General features: G+C 44.5%; 1 protein-coding gene across 1 annotated transcript; it reads right to left on the minus strand.

Moving 5' to 3' along the window:
- Nucleotides 1–3,560: 3,560 nt before the first annotated feature.
- Nucleotides 3,561–8,773, minus strand: VSTM5 (V-set and transmembrane domain containing 5). The gene is made up of 4 exons (XM_041417087.1): nt 8,584–8,773; nt 5,370–5,692; nt 5,130–5,270; nt 3,561–3,604 (listed from the first exon to the last, which is right to left on the minus strand). Exons 1-4 carry the CDS (start codon nt 8,670–8,672, stop codon nt 3,561–3,563), a joined length of 597 nt encoding a protein of 198 aa, XP_041273021.1. The 5' UTR covers nt 8,673–8,773.
- Between the last annotated feature and the right edge of the window lie 5,677 nt (nt 8,774–14,450).

Consider the following 14,450-nt stretch of genomic DNA (forward strand, 5'->3'; position numbering starts at 1 on the left):
AGCATCTTGTTTCAGTTCCTGGTAGTACTTGCTTCTGTGTGACTGATCTAAGAGAGAGAAAGAGTTTTCCTTTCATGTGCTCATGTGTTACCCAGGACAACTGACGAAAATTAAAAGCCCTCGTTGAAAATAAGTCTCTTGATCTTGGACCCCTGTGATGCCAGGTCCTGTATTGCTGTGCCAGCAGACACTGTGAGATTACAGGCAGAGAGGGGGTTGTTCTTTGGTGAACAGTTCGGCCAACAGCCTGATGCATGTGTTCGTGCATCTGACTAGATGAGGCTGTTCTGGCTCCTGCCAACACAACAAATCTCTTATTAATAATTAGAAGATGAGTCTATGAAACTTGAACATGTCTTTATGCTTTATTGTTCTTAACCTAAATTGACAGGTCTGCATGTAGCAATAGCCTTTTCATCAGGTAAGTTCTTAGTTACCAAGTAATCAGATCACTGTAGAGCTATTACAGTCTCATGGTTACAGGACTTCTCTCTTGGAAAGAAAGACACATCTTGTGTGGCAGAACAGCAATCTCTGCGTGTTAGCATGAAAACACTTGTAAAGACTTCTAGGTCTAGCTGAAGAAAGAATAATAATAGTAACAACATCAAAAAAAAGAGAGTTGTTAGAGACCTGGGGAGTCTGTGTTTTGGTGTTGAATACACAGGGATTCCTGATTTTAATGGAAAACAGACTGATTAGACAGCTAAAAGAGAGATAGTCTTGAAACTTGGTAGTGCATCTTTGAATATGAGATGATGACATTAGTGAATGATTAAGACCTTTCCAATTGATTGCCAATGCAATCTGGTGAACTTGGACATCTCTTTAATTCAAGTTTAAAAGTAAAATCCCTTAATCCCTTTGATCATCTAGAATTCTCTACATATTAAATTTGCTGCTGTTCCCCAGGGAGTTTGCAAGTACAGTAAGAGCAGCTGTTTCTGAATTTATATTGTAACAACCTTCCATAAGACTTTAGATGCTCCACAGTAGCAAGAAACTGCTACAGTTTAACCTCACATTCTGTACCTCAAATATGGACCTCAGTAATACACAGTGACAAACAGCATTTTCAGGAAAATGTCAGTATTTTTCAAGTAACGTTAGTTACCTGTGTAGAGTAAGCATGTTAAATTGTGGGTAAAATTTTTGGGTGAGGAATTGTCTATAAAGAAAGCTACATACAGGTTAACTGTACTGGATGTTCTCTCTGAATACTGTTTGAGTCCGCGCTATTCATATGGGATATTACTGCCTAAAAGTGAGGTTGGCACCAGGTTTAATAGCCAAGGATGGGTGCCTGAAGTTGCAGTGACTTCAGCCAAGCTGAAAGAGGTAGAAAAACTATGCTAGCTGTAAACTTTTGTTGTAGTACCTTTTAAACTGAAGAATTTTAAGTGTTCATTTCCTACTTTGCTGCCAGCTTTCAAACATTGTGGTTTAAATGTGTATGTGAGCTCTGCAGTCACAGCAATGCACTGGAATGGCCATTCATGTCTGGATATGTTTCCTGACTTCCTCTGGCAATTGCAGTGTTCAGGTCAATGTTAGCAGGTAATAGTGGTTTTATGTTTAAGCTGCACTTTTTGAACTTTCTAAGTCTGGCAGAGCATCTGCTGTATATTCAGCTCAGCCTAATACCTTTGCATTCAAAGTGCTTTAATACTTTTTGCCTTAAAAGTGTAAGATGCATTCAAAGTCTAAGACTTAGGGCTCAAAAAAGAGCCCCAAACATGTTTTCCATATTCTATAAGCATACTTTACCAAGTAATTCAAGTTTGGTGATTGACGTAGATGCACTTACAGTTTCCCTGCTGTCAAAGCTTAGTTCACTCAGACACAAAAATGGGCAATATACATTTAAAGTAGAGAATTGGAATAAACTGTTACTTGTCTGTGCTGTTTCTGATACTTATTTCATTTCTCACCTTTTTTGACCTGTTTTAGATGTAGGAAGGAGCAAACTGCTGAATCTGGTACCTCACTTTATGAGTTGGAGAGAGGCCCTTTGTACTACAAATGGCCAGCTCAGGATGGGATGGGTTAAAGGAATGATGTAGGAAGGAGCAAACTGCTGAACCTGGTACCTCACTTTATGAGTTGGAGGCCCTTTGTACTACAAATGGCCAGCTCAGGATGGGATGGGTTAAAGGTATTGTGCACAGGGTGCTTTGGCTTGTTTGGCGCCTACCTGCATCGTTATGCACTTGGTGAGAAATTCCCTGAATGTTTTTCCAAATGGAACCCACAGTACCTCTGCACTTGAGCATCCCAGTCCCTGACCAGAGGCAAAGCTCTGTCAGCCTGTCCTGTAAAAGGTTTTTGCAAACAAGTGAGATGAAAGGCAGTTCCAGCAGTTTGACTCAAACAGCAATGTGGCAATCTACAGGCGCAGACTAGTCCATGATGTCTTCCAAGTTCAAAGTTTATTTCACACTGCAAAATTTTCATTACAAAAGCAAAACAGAATAATTTGGAACTTGGTCAGTTCACTGCTTTCTCACTGACAAACACAAGTGTTATTCCACCCAACAGATCTACAGGTGGAGAATTGCAGTATGTGCAATATGCAGATTCAAGAAAGATTAGTTGGGTCACTTTCATGTTTTCTTACAACATAGGGAAAGCAAAGGTGGCTTCTCAATAAGAGCAATTTTAGAACTGTATTTGTAAATACTATATTTCAAAGAAATGCTGTTATAATTTTTTTTCTCAGATAGATGGTTCAGCACTAGGCTAAGTTTGCAAAGGACTTGACATCTTTCACTTCACCACTTTGCCACCCCAACTGGTGTTGTGTGTCAGTGTTTTATCTGACCCCTCTAATCTTCACAGACGGTGTCCTCTTTAGTGCCTGCCTGCACTGTTCCTTGTACAACCACCTGCTCTAGTAATGTCATAAAATGTGAGTTAACATCCATCCTGGGGCAGTGTAAACAACTGGAAACACAAGTGGGAGAACTTTGACCAGCTCAGCGTTCTTTCAAAGTCAGTTTTGTCTTATGAAAAATTGCAGTTTGTCTTCAGAGCTTCAGGAAGTTCCTGACACCCAAAAGTAGCAGCATAGGTGCAATAAACAGGATTCAATGCTTGCAATTAATTTTTTAATGTAATACTGTAATTAGATATTTAATTTATTATGTTGATGGATGCTAATGACCACTCTGTCTGTAATAGGAGACTTGCTGTATCCAAAATGCAGGTGTCCTTCAAGACCATGATAATTTCCTTTATGGGTTGATCTTAGAGGCTTGGTTGGTTGGTTGGTTGGTTGTTTTTAAGAGTGGTAGAGGCTGTAGATTTTATTAGCTAGCCGCAAAAATGTGTTCATGCTCAGCATGAAAGCATACTCTTTTTTACTCTGACCTTGACTAGCAGAACTAAAAACTTAACAGGTTGAAACAGCTCCATCAGGCACTGCTGAATTAATTACTTTGCAAGTCAGGATGCTTCTGCAGTAGTCACAAACATTTTACCTTCTAGGTTTGTTCTTGCTTTCTTGGCCAATACTTTCTCCTGAGGTAGAATTGTTATTTTTATTATGATACAGTCCTTGGCTAACACTCAATGGTTTCCAGTTCAATCTCTTCTGTTGTACTTGCTGTAAATGAAAGGATATTGTTATTGACTGGCAAATGGATTGGAAGGCCAACATTCCAAAATTAACTGTGCTGAGACATTTTTAACTTTTTAATATTAGCTCAAGCTTGCTCATCTAAAATTAGGTGTTAAATACATATTTTCAAAATATTTAATTGGTTAAAGAGGTTCTCACAATCTTTAAAGTGACAACGATTTCTTCCAGTACAACGCTAAAGGCACTAAGAAAACTAAGTCCATAGGGGCCCTTCTTACATCTCTCTTCATGGCTTCTGAAAGGAGGGCTCTTCTGAGATAGAACTGGGGCAGAAATTAGGTCTCTGCTTTGGACCATTTCCTGGGAGATCACACAAGCTTTTAGAACTGTGCTTTCCTGAGCTCTGCCATATGTTACATGAATATGTCTATTCAGTTCAGCTCAGCTCTGTGGGAAGACTGGCTTCAGCTGGAGGAAGTGGCTTTATCTAAACAAAATCCTGTATATTCTGGCATGATAGGAAAGTTTTCAGTAGCTACAGAAGCTTGTGAGTGGTGTATGTACCATGAAAACAGCAGCAACCCTTAAGAGCTGTAGGTGAGCAACAGAAGGGAAGAAGCAGCTCAAACCAAGTTAATTTCTTCTTCTATTAGAAGTCTGGGCCATGAATCTTAGGATGCTTGAGTGTCTCTGTTGGTCCAGTAAAATACTGATATCTAGGCTGCTTGTTGTAATGTAACACTTATTATAGACGAAATACAGACCTTTTACCTAGAGGGCAAGAAACCACTAGTGAATCTGCACTTACAACGAAGGGAGGTAAACATCTGAAATATTATGAAGTGGTAAAGGAAACCTCCCATTTCAAACATGTGCCTAAGAGCTTGATCCCAGGCCTGTAATGTGCACCTTGTCTTTCTGCCTAGGCCAAATATCCCTGGCAGTGGCTTGGAAATTTATTCTCTTATATGTCCCTTCATTGTAGCCCTTGTATTCCCTTGACCTGCTTTTCATGACTGTTGTCTTCAGTGTCAGGTTTTGATATTACTCAGTGTTCGTTGGAGTCTGCAACTGGATCAAAAGTGAACAGATGAAGAGGGCATGTGAGAGGAAGAGATGCAATTCTCCACTGAGGATTGAATTGAGGTGGGGGCCACTTCCAAGGGTCATTTGAATATTTTCCCCTAGGATACACCCTGCTGATGTGAACTGAGAGAGTTGCTCATGCTCTTGACTTTGTCTCCTGCCCTTTGATGGGAGGTTATGCAGCTCTGGCCTTTTCTCCCCAAGTTTTGCAATCAGCAATGTTGAGAAGTATTTTATTATTTCTAATGTGAAACAAATAAGGTAGATGTCCTGTGGATTGTTCTTCAACTAAACACCTGTTATTCAGTTGCCTCAGCTAGTAAGGAATTAGAACAGGACAACTGATCTGAGCCCTTCAGTCTTGTTTCTCAGTGGCCCTGTTTAGAACCTTTATGGTACAAATTTTAGGCTCAAATTTCAGACTTGAACACCCTATACCCTGACTACATTTTTAGGGAAATACCTGTTAGTTTGTGTGTTGTCTTCTTCTGAAATAGATGCAGAGATTTATTACACAGCCACATGAAGCAGATTAGAATGGCAGATACTGCAGCGAGAAATGCGAAGAGAACTGCTACAAAATGCAAATCTTCGTAGATAATCTCTGCAGGGAAAATGGAAAAAATTAATATTATAAAATTGATTACAAGCAGATTGATGCTTAAACACAGCGTAAAGCCAAGAAGTCCCGTCTAGTTTGTACCGTAAACATTGACTATGATGGTGCCATAGGCATTGGTTCCATGCTCCTCCATTACAGTGACAAAATAGTAGCCGGCATCTCTCATGCCCACGTTCCGAAGCTGTATAGAGCCATTTTCAAAAGTGGTCACTCTGTCCTTGTAGGCTGTGGATATGTTGACATAATTCCCACTTCTCCACTCAACAATGCTGGTGGTGCCCCAGCTTGACACATGCTTCCACTCAATGGTGGCCACACCTCGGCAAGAGTATTCAACTGAGAGGAGGATGTTTTGTGCCACTGTTGCATTGATGTTGGGTTGTGGGACAACTAAGGATACTCCTCTGGGAGCTGAAAGACAAAGGAGAGTGATGAGTGTAGAGGTGATGCTGCACCAACTGTCCCGGGCAGGCTGGGACCTCTGGATCCTGGTAATTCATTCTACCTATCTCAGTGATCTGTTTTAAGAGAGGATAGATTATGCTTTTTAATACCTTCTTCTTTCTGTTGCCATAAAAGTAACATACATACTTGAAGACTAAATACACATTTATAATTTGTGATAGCAAAAATGCTTCCACTATAGAGGACACATAATTGTATGTGTTTCAATGTTTTAACACCCACATAGAAAGGGACTTTGGATAAGCATAACATTTTCTGAAAACTGAGTGATGTTATTTTATTTATCAGTAACTGGCTTCTTTTAAAAATCCTGCATTTACATGGAAAGTTTAGTCGCCATGTCCAAGGTAATCTATCGTATTCATTAGCTACCATCCCCCAAAAGCAAAGACTGTAGTAGGCATAAGTATGTGAAATCTTGGCAAGGACTTTGTGTTGTGTTTTCAGGATGTGTAATCAACATGAGAAATATCAGCTTCTTAAAGGCGACCAGTTAATAATCCAGTGCAGATAAATCACATGTAACCAAAGGTACGCAGTTTCATGAGAAGTCAGGGAGTTCATGTTCCTGATGATATCTGGGCAAAAATGCATATAAAGGAATATTTAATTCTCACCTACTTCCTCCTGATGTGATTACGGAGCTGTTCGTGACTCTGTGAAACTGAACCTACGGCTTAGTTTAATGTGTAACTTCAATAATTTCTGTTTGCATTTGGTGTTTCTGCATGAAGATTTGGATGAACACCAACACTGGAGTTTTAACTGGCATACATTTTTTCTTTTGATTAATGGCCTGTTTGAGACCCTTGTCTAAAGACTGAAATCCTGTTATCTACCCACAAAAATCAAAGCAGACGAAAGGCAGATAAAGCACACAGTAAGGCTGAATGCCTTTTCCTGCTTTGGCTTGGAGCAGCTCACCTGCTCTGCTCCTTACTGTGGGAAGAGTCTGACTGCAAGAGCAAAACAAAAAAGAAATGCTGACCTGTAAATGTTCGTAACCCAGTGGGGGAGTGAGAATGAGACCCTCAACTGCACTACATGAGGGCAAAGCAGGACACCTGGGCATGATCCTGGAGGTTCTGCACAGTCTTCAGGGATAAGAATGATTGAGAAAGGCAAAGGAAAAAATCTCTTAAGGAAAAAAAAAATCTTAAAATAAGAGCCCTCTATGGTCAAAACTCCACAGCCACCACAAATGGAAGAGATGTGTGAATTACAACCTGACTTCACTGTATTTTGGGATCTGAATTCACTAACTCTGCTGGTCATGATAAGGTAGGGGAGCTCAAGAAGCCAGGTCAGTTCCCAGGCTCTCATCTACAGTACCAAATAGGATCTAGGCTTTTTCCAAGATAACATTCCTGGGCTCCCCCTTTCATGAGCATGTTCCATACTCATGCTGCCCAGTCCCCCTGCAGGAACATCAAGCTTTCCGGGCAGCTTAGTGCATCCTCAGCTGAGCTGTGGTCTGCTGTTCAGCCTGTGTGCAGGAGAGACTAACCAGAGCTGTGAAAACGAGGTTTGTGCCAGCTACAGAAACAGAACAGCCGGGAACCTCTGGTAATCGCTGCAAACTGTTCCAATTGTTTTCTGGTCCATGTGTTTATTTAAAGGCCTTCCCCACTGTTTCTGACCAGACAGGAGCTGTCTCCCCTCAGTGACCCTTTCATGGTATTACAGAGGCTTTGTTTTGAATATGCAATTGCAAAATAAATGTAAAAAGAAGAGATAATTTTAATCTTTCCATAAAATTATTTGCAAACATGTTCTGTCCCTATCTGGTATGCAAAGCTAAAAAAGGCAGTACAGTATCTAACCATTCAAAAATATTTTTAGTAGTCTGTGTGCCTAGATCACCTGAACCGGTCTAATCCAACAGAGCTGCACCAGGCTGGAGAGCAAACATCACACCCACACGCAGCGCCCTATGCAAGGTGACAGCTCTGCTGCTCGCAAAACCAGCCCATTCACACCCAGCAGAACACACTTCCAGGAGAAGAGTGTGCAGAGTTGCTCAGAGCTCACTGAGTTTGCCGTCCTGGCATGCTGCTCTGCTCCAAAGTATTTGCCTGGCCAAGAGTCAAAGTGGGAAGCGCGGCTCTGTGTACCAGACCTGGCCGCAGCACGCAGCTGGGCCTGCAGAGTGCTGGGCAGCGAGTGGGAAAGAAAAAGGCTGGCAGCGAGGGGCCTCCACGCAGGAGCTCCGAACTGGGGGGACAGCTCTAAAACGGGGCTCTGAAACCCTGCGGACTGTTTCGCCACCCTTCGGTGTCCTGCTTGGGCGTCACTTCTCTTGCCGGAGCGCCGTGACCGAGCCATGCTCGCTGGCGGCGCAGACACCGCGGTGCCCCGGCGAGGGTGGGGCCGGCAGCAACCTCCTTCAGGTCCTTCCGGGAGGGGAGCGCACGGCTCCTGCGTGTTGCCCTATCCCCACTCACCCCCGTGCGGTGCTGGGTCGGAACCCACCCTCCTTCTCACCGCCGCGTTTCCCAGCGTGACCCGACAGCTCTAGGGCTGACTAACCCGGTTGTTCCCCTCTCCACGCCGTGTCCCCTCGGTCGCTGGAAAAGCAGCGGGGCACGGCCGTCCCTGCCGGGAGCTGGTCCCGCTCGGCTCCTCCGCTCCCTCCGAGCAACAGGAGCGGGGACGAGCCTCCCCTGACGTCCCGTCCCCTCCCCAGCCGCTCCCGGTTGCGGACGCGCTGGGCAGAGCGCTGGCCGCGGGCGGGGGTCGGCGGCGCTGGGGCTGAGCCGGGCATCGCGGCGAGGGGCAGCAGGAGAGCGCCGGGGGAGGGAGCGGGGCAGGCAGGCACGGAGCCGGACACTTACTCTGCAGAGCCCACCCGGCGGCTAGGCAGAGGGTGACGGTGCCCACGACGACGCTCCGGCCCCGAGAGCCCCGCAGCGGTCTCATGGGCGGGAAGCCGATGCCCCAGGGGCTGCATTTAAGTGGCTGGGCCGGCCGCTGCGGCCCGGCCCCGGGGGCTGCCTGCCCCAGGCCTCTCCCTCGCTTCTCTCCCTCCTCTTCCTCTCGCTCCCGCCGCGCCGCCGGGGCTGCTCCCAGCTCCCCCCGCAGCGGCCCCCGGGCGCTCCCCGCCTCACACCCCGCGATCTCCCATCCGGGCTGGAGATGCAATTGGCTGAGGAAGGGAAGGCGCTGCCCGTCCGCCGGCCATCGCCCAGCCAGGAAATGAGCGCGATGGGCGCAGCCCTGCCCGGCCGGAGCCCGGAGCCGGGAGCCGAGCCCGGGATCGGGACACCTGGCCGAGGAGGCTGGTTTTAAGTGTGATTTGGCATCCGCAAGGCAAATTTCACTTCGGGGTGCTAAAACGGAGTTTTTTGTTCCAAGAAGTCTGGTGATGATGCAGGTGAGACAGGGATGGGGGGAGGGCTGGAGAGCAGCATCTCTGTGTCCCTAGAATTCATCTCAGATGACCACGCTGGAAAATGAACCTGTTCCCATCCCACTGTACCCGGCACATGCACTAGGTGCTCCTCTCTTTCTATTGTCGTCCAGAGGAGGTCCCCAGCAATCCTTGTGCTTCTTTCTGAAGCACCGGACAGTGTGAGATAGTGGGAAACGTGATTAGAAAACATGAGAGCATCCCAGTCCTGAAAATTCATCCTTTCTCAGAAGCATCCTTGTATATGGCTACCAGAATCCATATACATCCGCAAGAGATCTGCCCCTCTGACCAGGGAAAGAGTTACATACCAGATCAACCTTTTTGCAGATTTTCCATTCTCTTCCTTGCATTTCCCTCTCCTCAAGTTTTCGTTAGTAGAGTTGTGGATTAAAGAGAGACGTTTCAGCGTGCTGGTCAGTGCAGGCTCCTCAGGGTGAGTGGGGGGAAAGGACAATCACGCAGGTGGTGAGGGACAGCTGAGATCTGCCTGTGCTGAGTAGCCACTTTCCCCCTGTACTGTATGGTTTGCATGCAGGTTTTACATGCAGGTTTCCTTATGTGCTGCCTGTCTGTGAGAGCAGGCGAGTCCCACAGGGGTCTGGATGGCTGAAGCACAGCTCTGGATGGGGGGCTGAGCAGGAGTGAGGCTCAGCTACAAGGGACTCACTCCTGCTGGGGCTTTTCAACCAAGTGTGATGTTATCATGTGCTGCCATGCTCCATATGGCATTACAGCTTCTTTCATGCACATTTCAGGAGGGGACTTCCAGGACTTAAGTCATGCCTTGGACAAGAGAGAGTGCAATCTTCATGGACTCCACGGCCCAGATATTGTTCAGGTGCAAAAAAATCTCCAGCTTCACTGACTTCTGGTGCATCTCCTGAAGCGTCAACGATGATATTCAGATGAAGGGGCAGGAAAGGAGACGTCAGTGAGGCCGTTCTGCCCAGGTGTTTGTTCCACACAGGTTTTGCAGCCTGCCATGGTGCTGGGGTTGCCTTGGGAAGTGTGTTTGCACTGGATCTGCGGAAGCAGGCCATGAAGTGCTTCCCTTCCACCTCGTCTGTCTGAGCTGCTCCTGTGCTTTGCCAAATCCCCTCTGCTGTGTCAGGCCAACGCAGTGCCTGGGTGTCCCTGCTGAAAACGTAATTGCATGAAAAAGTGTGTAGTGCTTCCCCTGGGAGAGATTGTGTCAGATGAAGTTTCTTCCTGATCCCATCACTTTATGGTAGTTTTATTCCTCAGAGCATTAAAGAAGGTCTCATGGTGATGTAACTTTGTGTGATTTTCCTTTTTTATTTCTTTCAGCCTTTATTTAAATTATTTGTGAGTTTGTGGCCCAGTGAACTATTTTGGCAGCACAACTCATGAGCTATATTCTCATATAAAATTAATTGAACCCTGCATATTTTAAATGTATCAAACTGGTTGCATTGAGTAAATGCACTTTATTGTAAAGACAGATAATAGTAATGAAATTGAAATACAGACTTGAGGTCCTCTCAAATTTTCACAGTTTTGGCTACTGTAGGTCAAATGTTCAGTCTTGCAATAAAAGGAAGTCCTGTGTTTGTGTTTAGCATCAATAATTAACAGCAAAGAACTTTTAAATTCCTTCTTTTTAAAGGGAAAATTATAAAATATCTAGAGGTTGGATTTTTTTTAGTATAAACTGCACCTCAAGAAATACATATCACAAAGTGCTCAGCATTAAGAAAGCATTTAATCAAGCTATTATAAACCATATTTATTTGAAAGCTGGCTGGTTCCTCTCTCCCTGAGAGCCACTTGGAAGCAATGCTTCCTCTCTCTGTGCTGCAAACATCCCCCTGCAAGGGAGGAGGTTTCTCTTAAGCAGAAATACATTGAGGTGTGTGAAATGGCAGTGCTGGGTGACAGCTGGGCAGGGTGCGGGCCCACTGGCAAGGCAGGGGAAGTTTTCAGGGCAGTGTTCTTGCTTGCAGCCTGTGGAGAAGTGTGGCCATATGAGCTGCACTGTGGGGGCTGGTGCTGGAGGCCATGGGGTGCAGCCCCATCAACAAGAGACTGGAGAGAATCACTTGGCTTCAAGGACTCATAGAATCTGTTTGGCTGGAAGAGATCATCAAGCCAGCCACTAACCCAGCACTGCCAAGTTCACCACTAAGCCAAGCCCATAAGAACCACATGTACATGTTTTTTAAATACCTCCAGGATGGTGCCTCCACCACTTCCCTGTTCAAGTGGCTGACAACACTTCCAGAGAAGCAATTTTTAGTAACATCTTCTGGCATAACCTGAAGTCATTTCCTCTTGTACTGATGATGGCTGGATTATTGATTAGCAACCAATCTAACTGAATTTAACCTTGATGCTTGACCCATCTGAGTCCCACCAGCACCCACCTGCCTCCCAGCACCCCAAAGACAATGGGGGATGAACTTCAGTAGATATCTGCAGATAACAGTCCTGCTGTTGGGCTGGAGTTTGAAGAGGATGCTGTGGACATCCTGGGCTTTGGTACTTGGGCATTGGTGCAAGGCTTCAGCGGGGAACTGTTTCTGCCAGGTGTGAGTGAAGGGATGCACCCTGCCTGGCTCTGCTGTAGGATTTGGTAGTTAACTCAGAGTAACTTTACAGAATAGCCAGATTGGAGTGTTATTCTTAATTTTACTTACCTTGGCATATTCATTATGTATTTTCCTAGCAAAACTTTTTATTAAAATCCTGTCCAACCACATTCAGATGAGGCTAATGATATGCCACTCCAGGTTCTAGGTTTTTCATCCATTAGTGCTGCTCTTCTGGTTTTATTTTTCTCTGCTTGTCAATCAGCAGTTCTAGAAAGCATAAATGTATCAAGCAATATAATGCACACTGTAAAACATTAGGTTGTCTTTATTTAATTACAAATTGGCCTTAAACTACCGGGCTCTGGGAATGACTTACGAGGTCTGTAACAGATTTAGTTTGCCATTCCTACCCTGCTATAGGCATCTGCAGAGTTTATTGCTACATGCTCAGTATTTTAAATCTTCCCTTTGCTTATTTCCATTATTTTAAATGTTTTTTTTTTCCTTTCTTCTCATTGCCAGATGTGAAACAACAGTCTCTCAAGTTTGTTTGGAGGGCCTGATTTCTCATTCTGGTGCCATTAGTAATGGAACAAAACCACATTAACGATTGCAACAGCCAGATAGGAGCCAGAAAGCTCCTTTTGCTCTCTAATATGCTGCATGAGTACAATGAAGTGCTTTATACAGAGGGTTTGGGGTTTTTTTCTCACCCTTTTGCACTGATGTCTTTTTTGGACTTGATAAAATGTTTGACCTTGTCTTTTACCAAAGAAAAGATAAAAACCACCAGAGTTAAATATTCGAAGAGATTACAGACCTGAGATAGCCCTTTAGAGGTAATTTCATCCTGCAAGAAACCATAGGAGAAAACTCAGCAAAGAAATGTTAACAGCAACTGCAGGGGCATTGCATCTGCCTGGTCAGATGGGCTGCAGAGGCTGCTCACTTGTTTTTGGTTGATGTTGCAGTGAGCTGGCAAACACCTGGCAGAGAGCAGGAGAGAGCTGCAGGCTTCCAGACCAGCAAAGAAACATGCACCTGGCACAGGAGTAGTCAAAAAATAAGTAACATTCTGCTGGCCCCTCCTCTTTCACATGAGGTTAGTCATCTGTGTTTAGCTTATTCTGGTCTTCTGGAAGTGAGAAGAACATTTGTTGTGAGGTCTTGGTGTGTAAAAACATTCCTTCCATTTGTATAAGATGAAAAAGGATTTTTCAGCATCAGAAGTAGAACCTGGTCAAATCTGCCTCTGCATGTCACTGGTTTCTTTTTGACTTTTATTTTTTCTGCAGAGGCACGGTACAAAAAGGCCCTTTCTTACCTCAAATCAATCAATAGCTGTAAGAAGAAAGACAATGGGCAGTTCTGGTCTGTCAGCGTTCCTCCACTTTCTAAGCTGTCTAGACTGCCTAAATCTGCTGGGTTTAGCCTGTGGGTTTGCAGGTTAGGGAAAGAGAGGAAAAATATCAAATGATGATGCAGAAATGTTTATCTGAGAATGCACAGATCTTAGTAGAAAGGAGACATTTAGAAATAGCTTTTATCAAATTGGAGGTGCTCAAAGCACACCTTTGGCCAGGGATGGCTGACATTTGACCACTGGGTGCTGTTGTGGCACCAAATATCTTCCGAGACAATACATCCTCCCTCTATATTCACAGAGAGTGGAATATCCCCATCTTCTTCCACTGGAAAACCAAAGCACAAAGTTGCTTTTTTTTTCTAGGAAGTTTATATCAAAACAAAGAAAATAAATCCTCACTATCTTGAGTCTCTGAGGTAGTCTTTATCCTGCCTCTCTGAGCAACCTCTTCTAGTACTTCACCACCCCCAGTATAACAATTTTCTTCCTTATATGTAATCCAAATTGAATCTCTTCCAATTTAAAACCAATGCCCCTTTTTCTTTCACTCCAGCTGCTCCTTGGCCTTCCTCACCCTATCTTTACACACCTGGGCAGTGTCCCTATACTCTTCCCAGGGTGTCTGTTCCTGCCCACTGCCTGTGCATTTCCTTCATGCCCTTTAGTTTCTCTAGCAGGTCTCGAATCAGCCATGCTGGTCTCTTGCCTTCCTTTCCTGATTTCTTATACCTGGGGATTGAGAGCATTTATGAAAAATGTCCTTTAAGATCTCTCAGCTCTCTTCTGCTCCCTTGCCCCTAAGGGCAGTTTTCCACAAGTGTCTTATTGACTAACTCTTTGAAGGATTGGAAGGTTTTTTTCTGAAATTCAGGGTCCTGATTTTATTCTTTGCCTGACCTTTAACCCTCAGGATGTGAACTCCACTAGTGCATTACCACTGCAGCCCAGGCTGCCTCCATTCTTGATGTCACTGATTAAATTAACTTGTGTTGTGGTGGTAAAAATAAAGTAAGATATTAATGCAATTCCAATTAAATAAAATAATTATGTTCCACTTTGGGCACCAGAAGGTCAGTCATTCCTACAACCCTTGGTGAAGGGCAGGGACATCAATGTCCCAAGGGGTTAGTGTTATACCATACAAAGAATATACAAGAGGAGTGCTTATCATGAGGAGGATTCATCTGACCATTTTCCAAATTTCTAGTTCAATTTTGCAGACCCATGGTATTTTTCACTGTTGCTCATTAGCAATATAAGTATTTTCAATTGCAGAATTCAGCAAAGTGAATGGCATGTCTATCCACTGTGTGCAGAATGAAAACAGTCTCAAAAAGGGAAGGGACAAGTGCAAAAGGGTCTCTTCT

The sequence above is a fragment of the Onychostruthus taczanowskii genome, unplaced genomic scaffold (assembly GCF_017590055.1).
Source record: "Onychostruthus taczanowskii isolate IOZ18803 unplaced genomic scaffold, ASM1759005v1 scaffold54, whole genome shotgun sequence".
In the NCBI taxonomy this organism is placed as follows: domain Eukaryota; kingdom Metazoa; phylum Chordata; class Aves; order Passeriformes; family Passeridae; genus Onychostruthus; species Onychostruthus taczanowskii.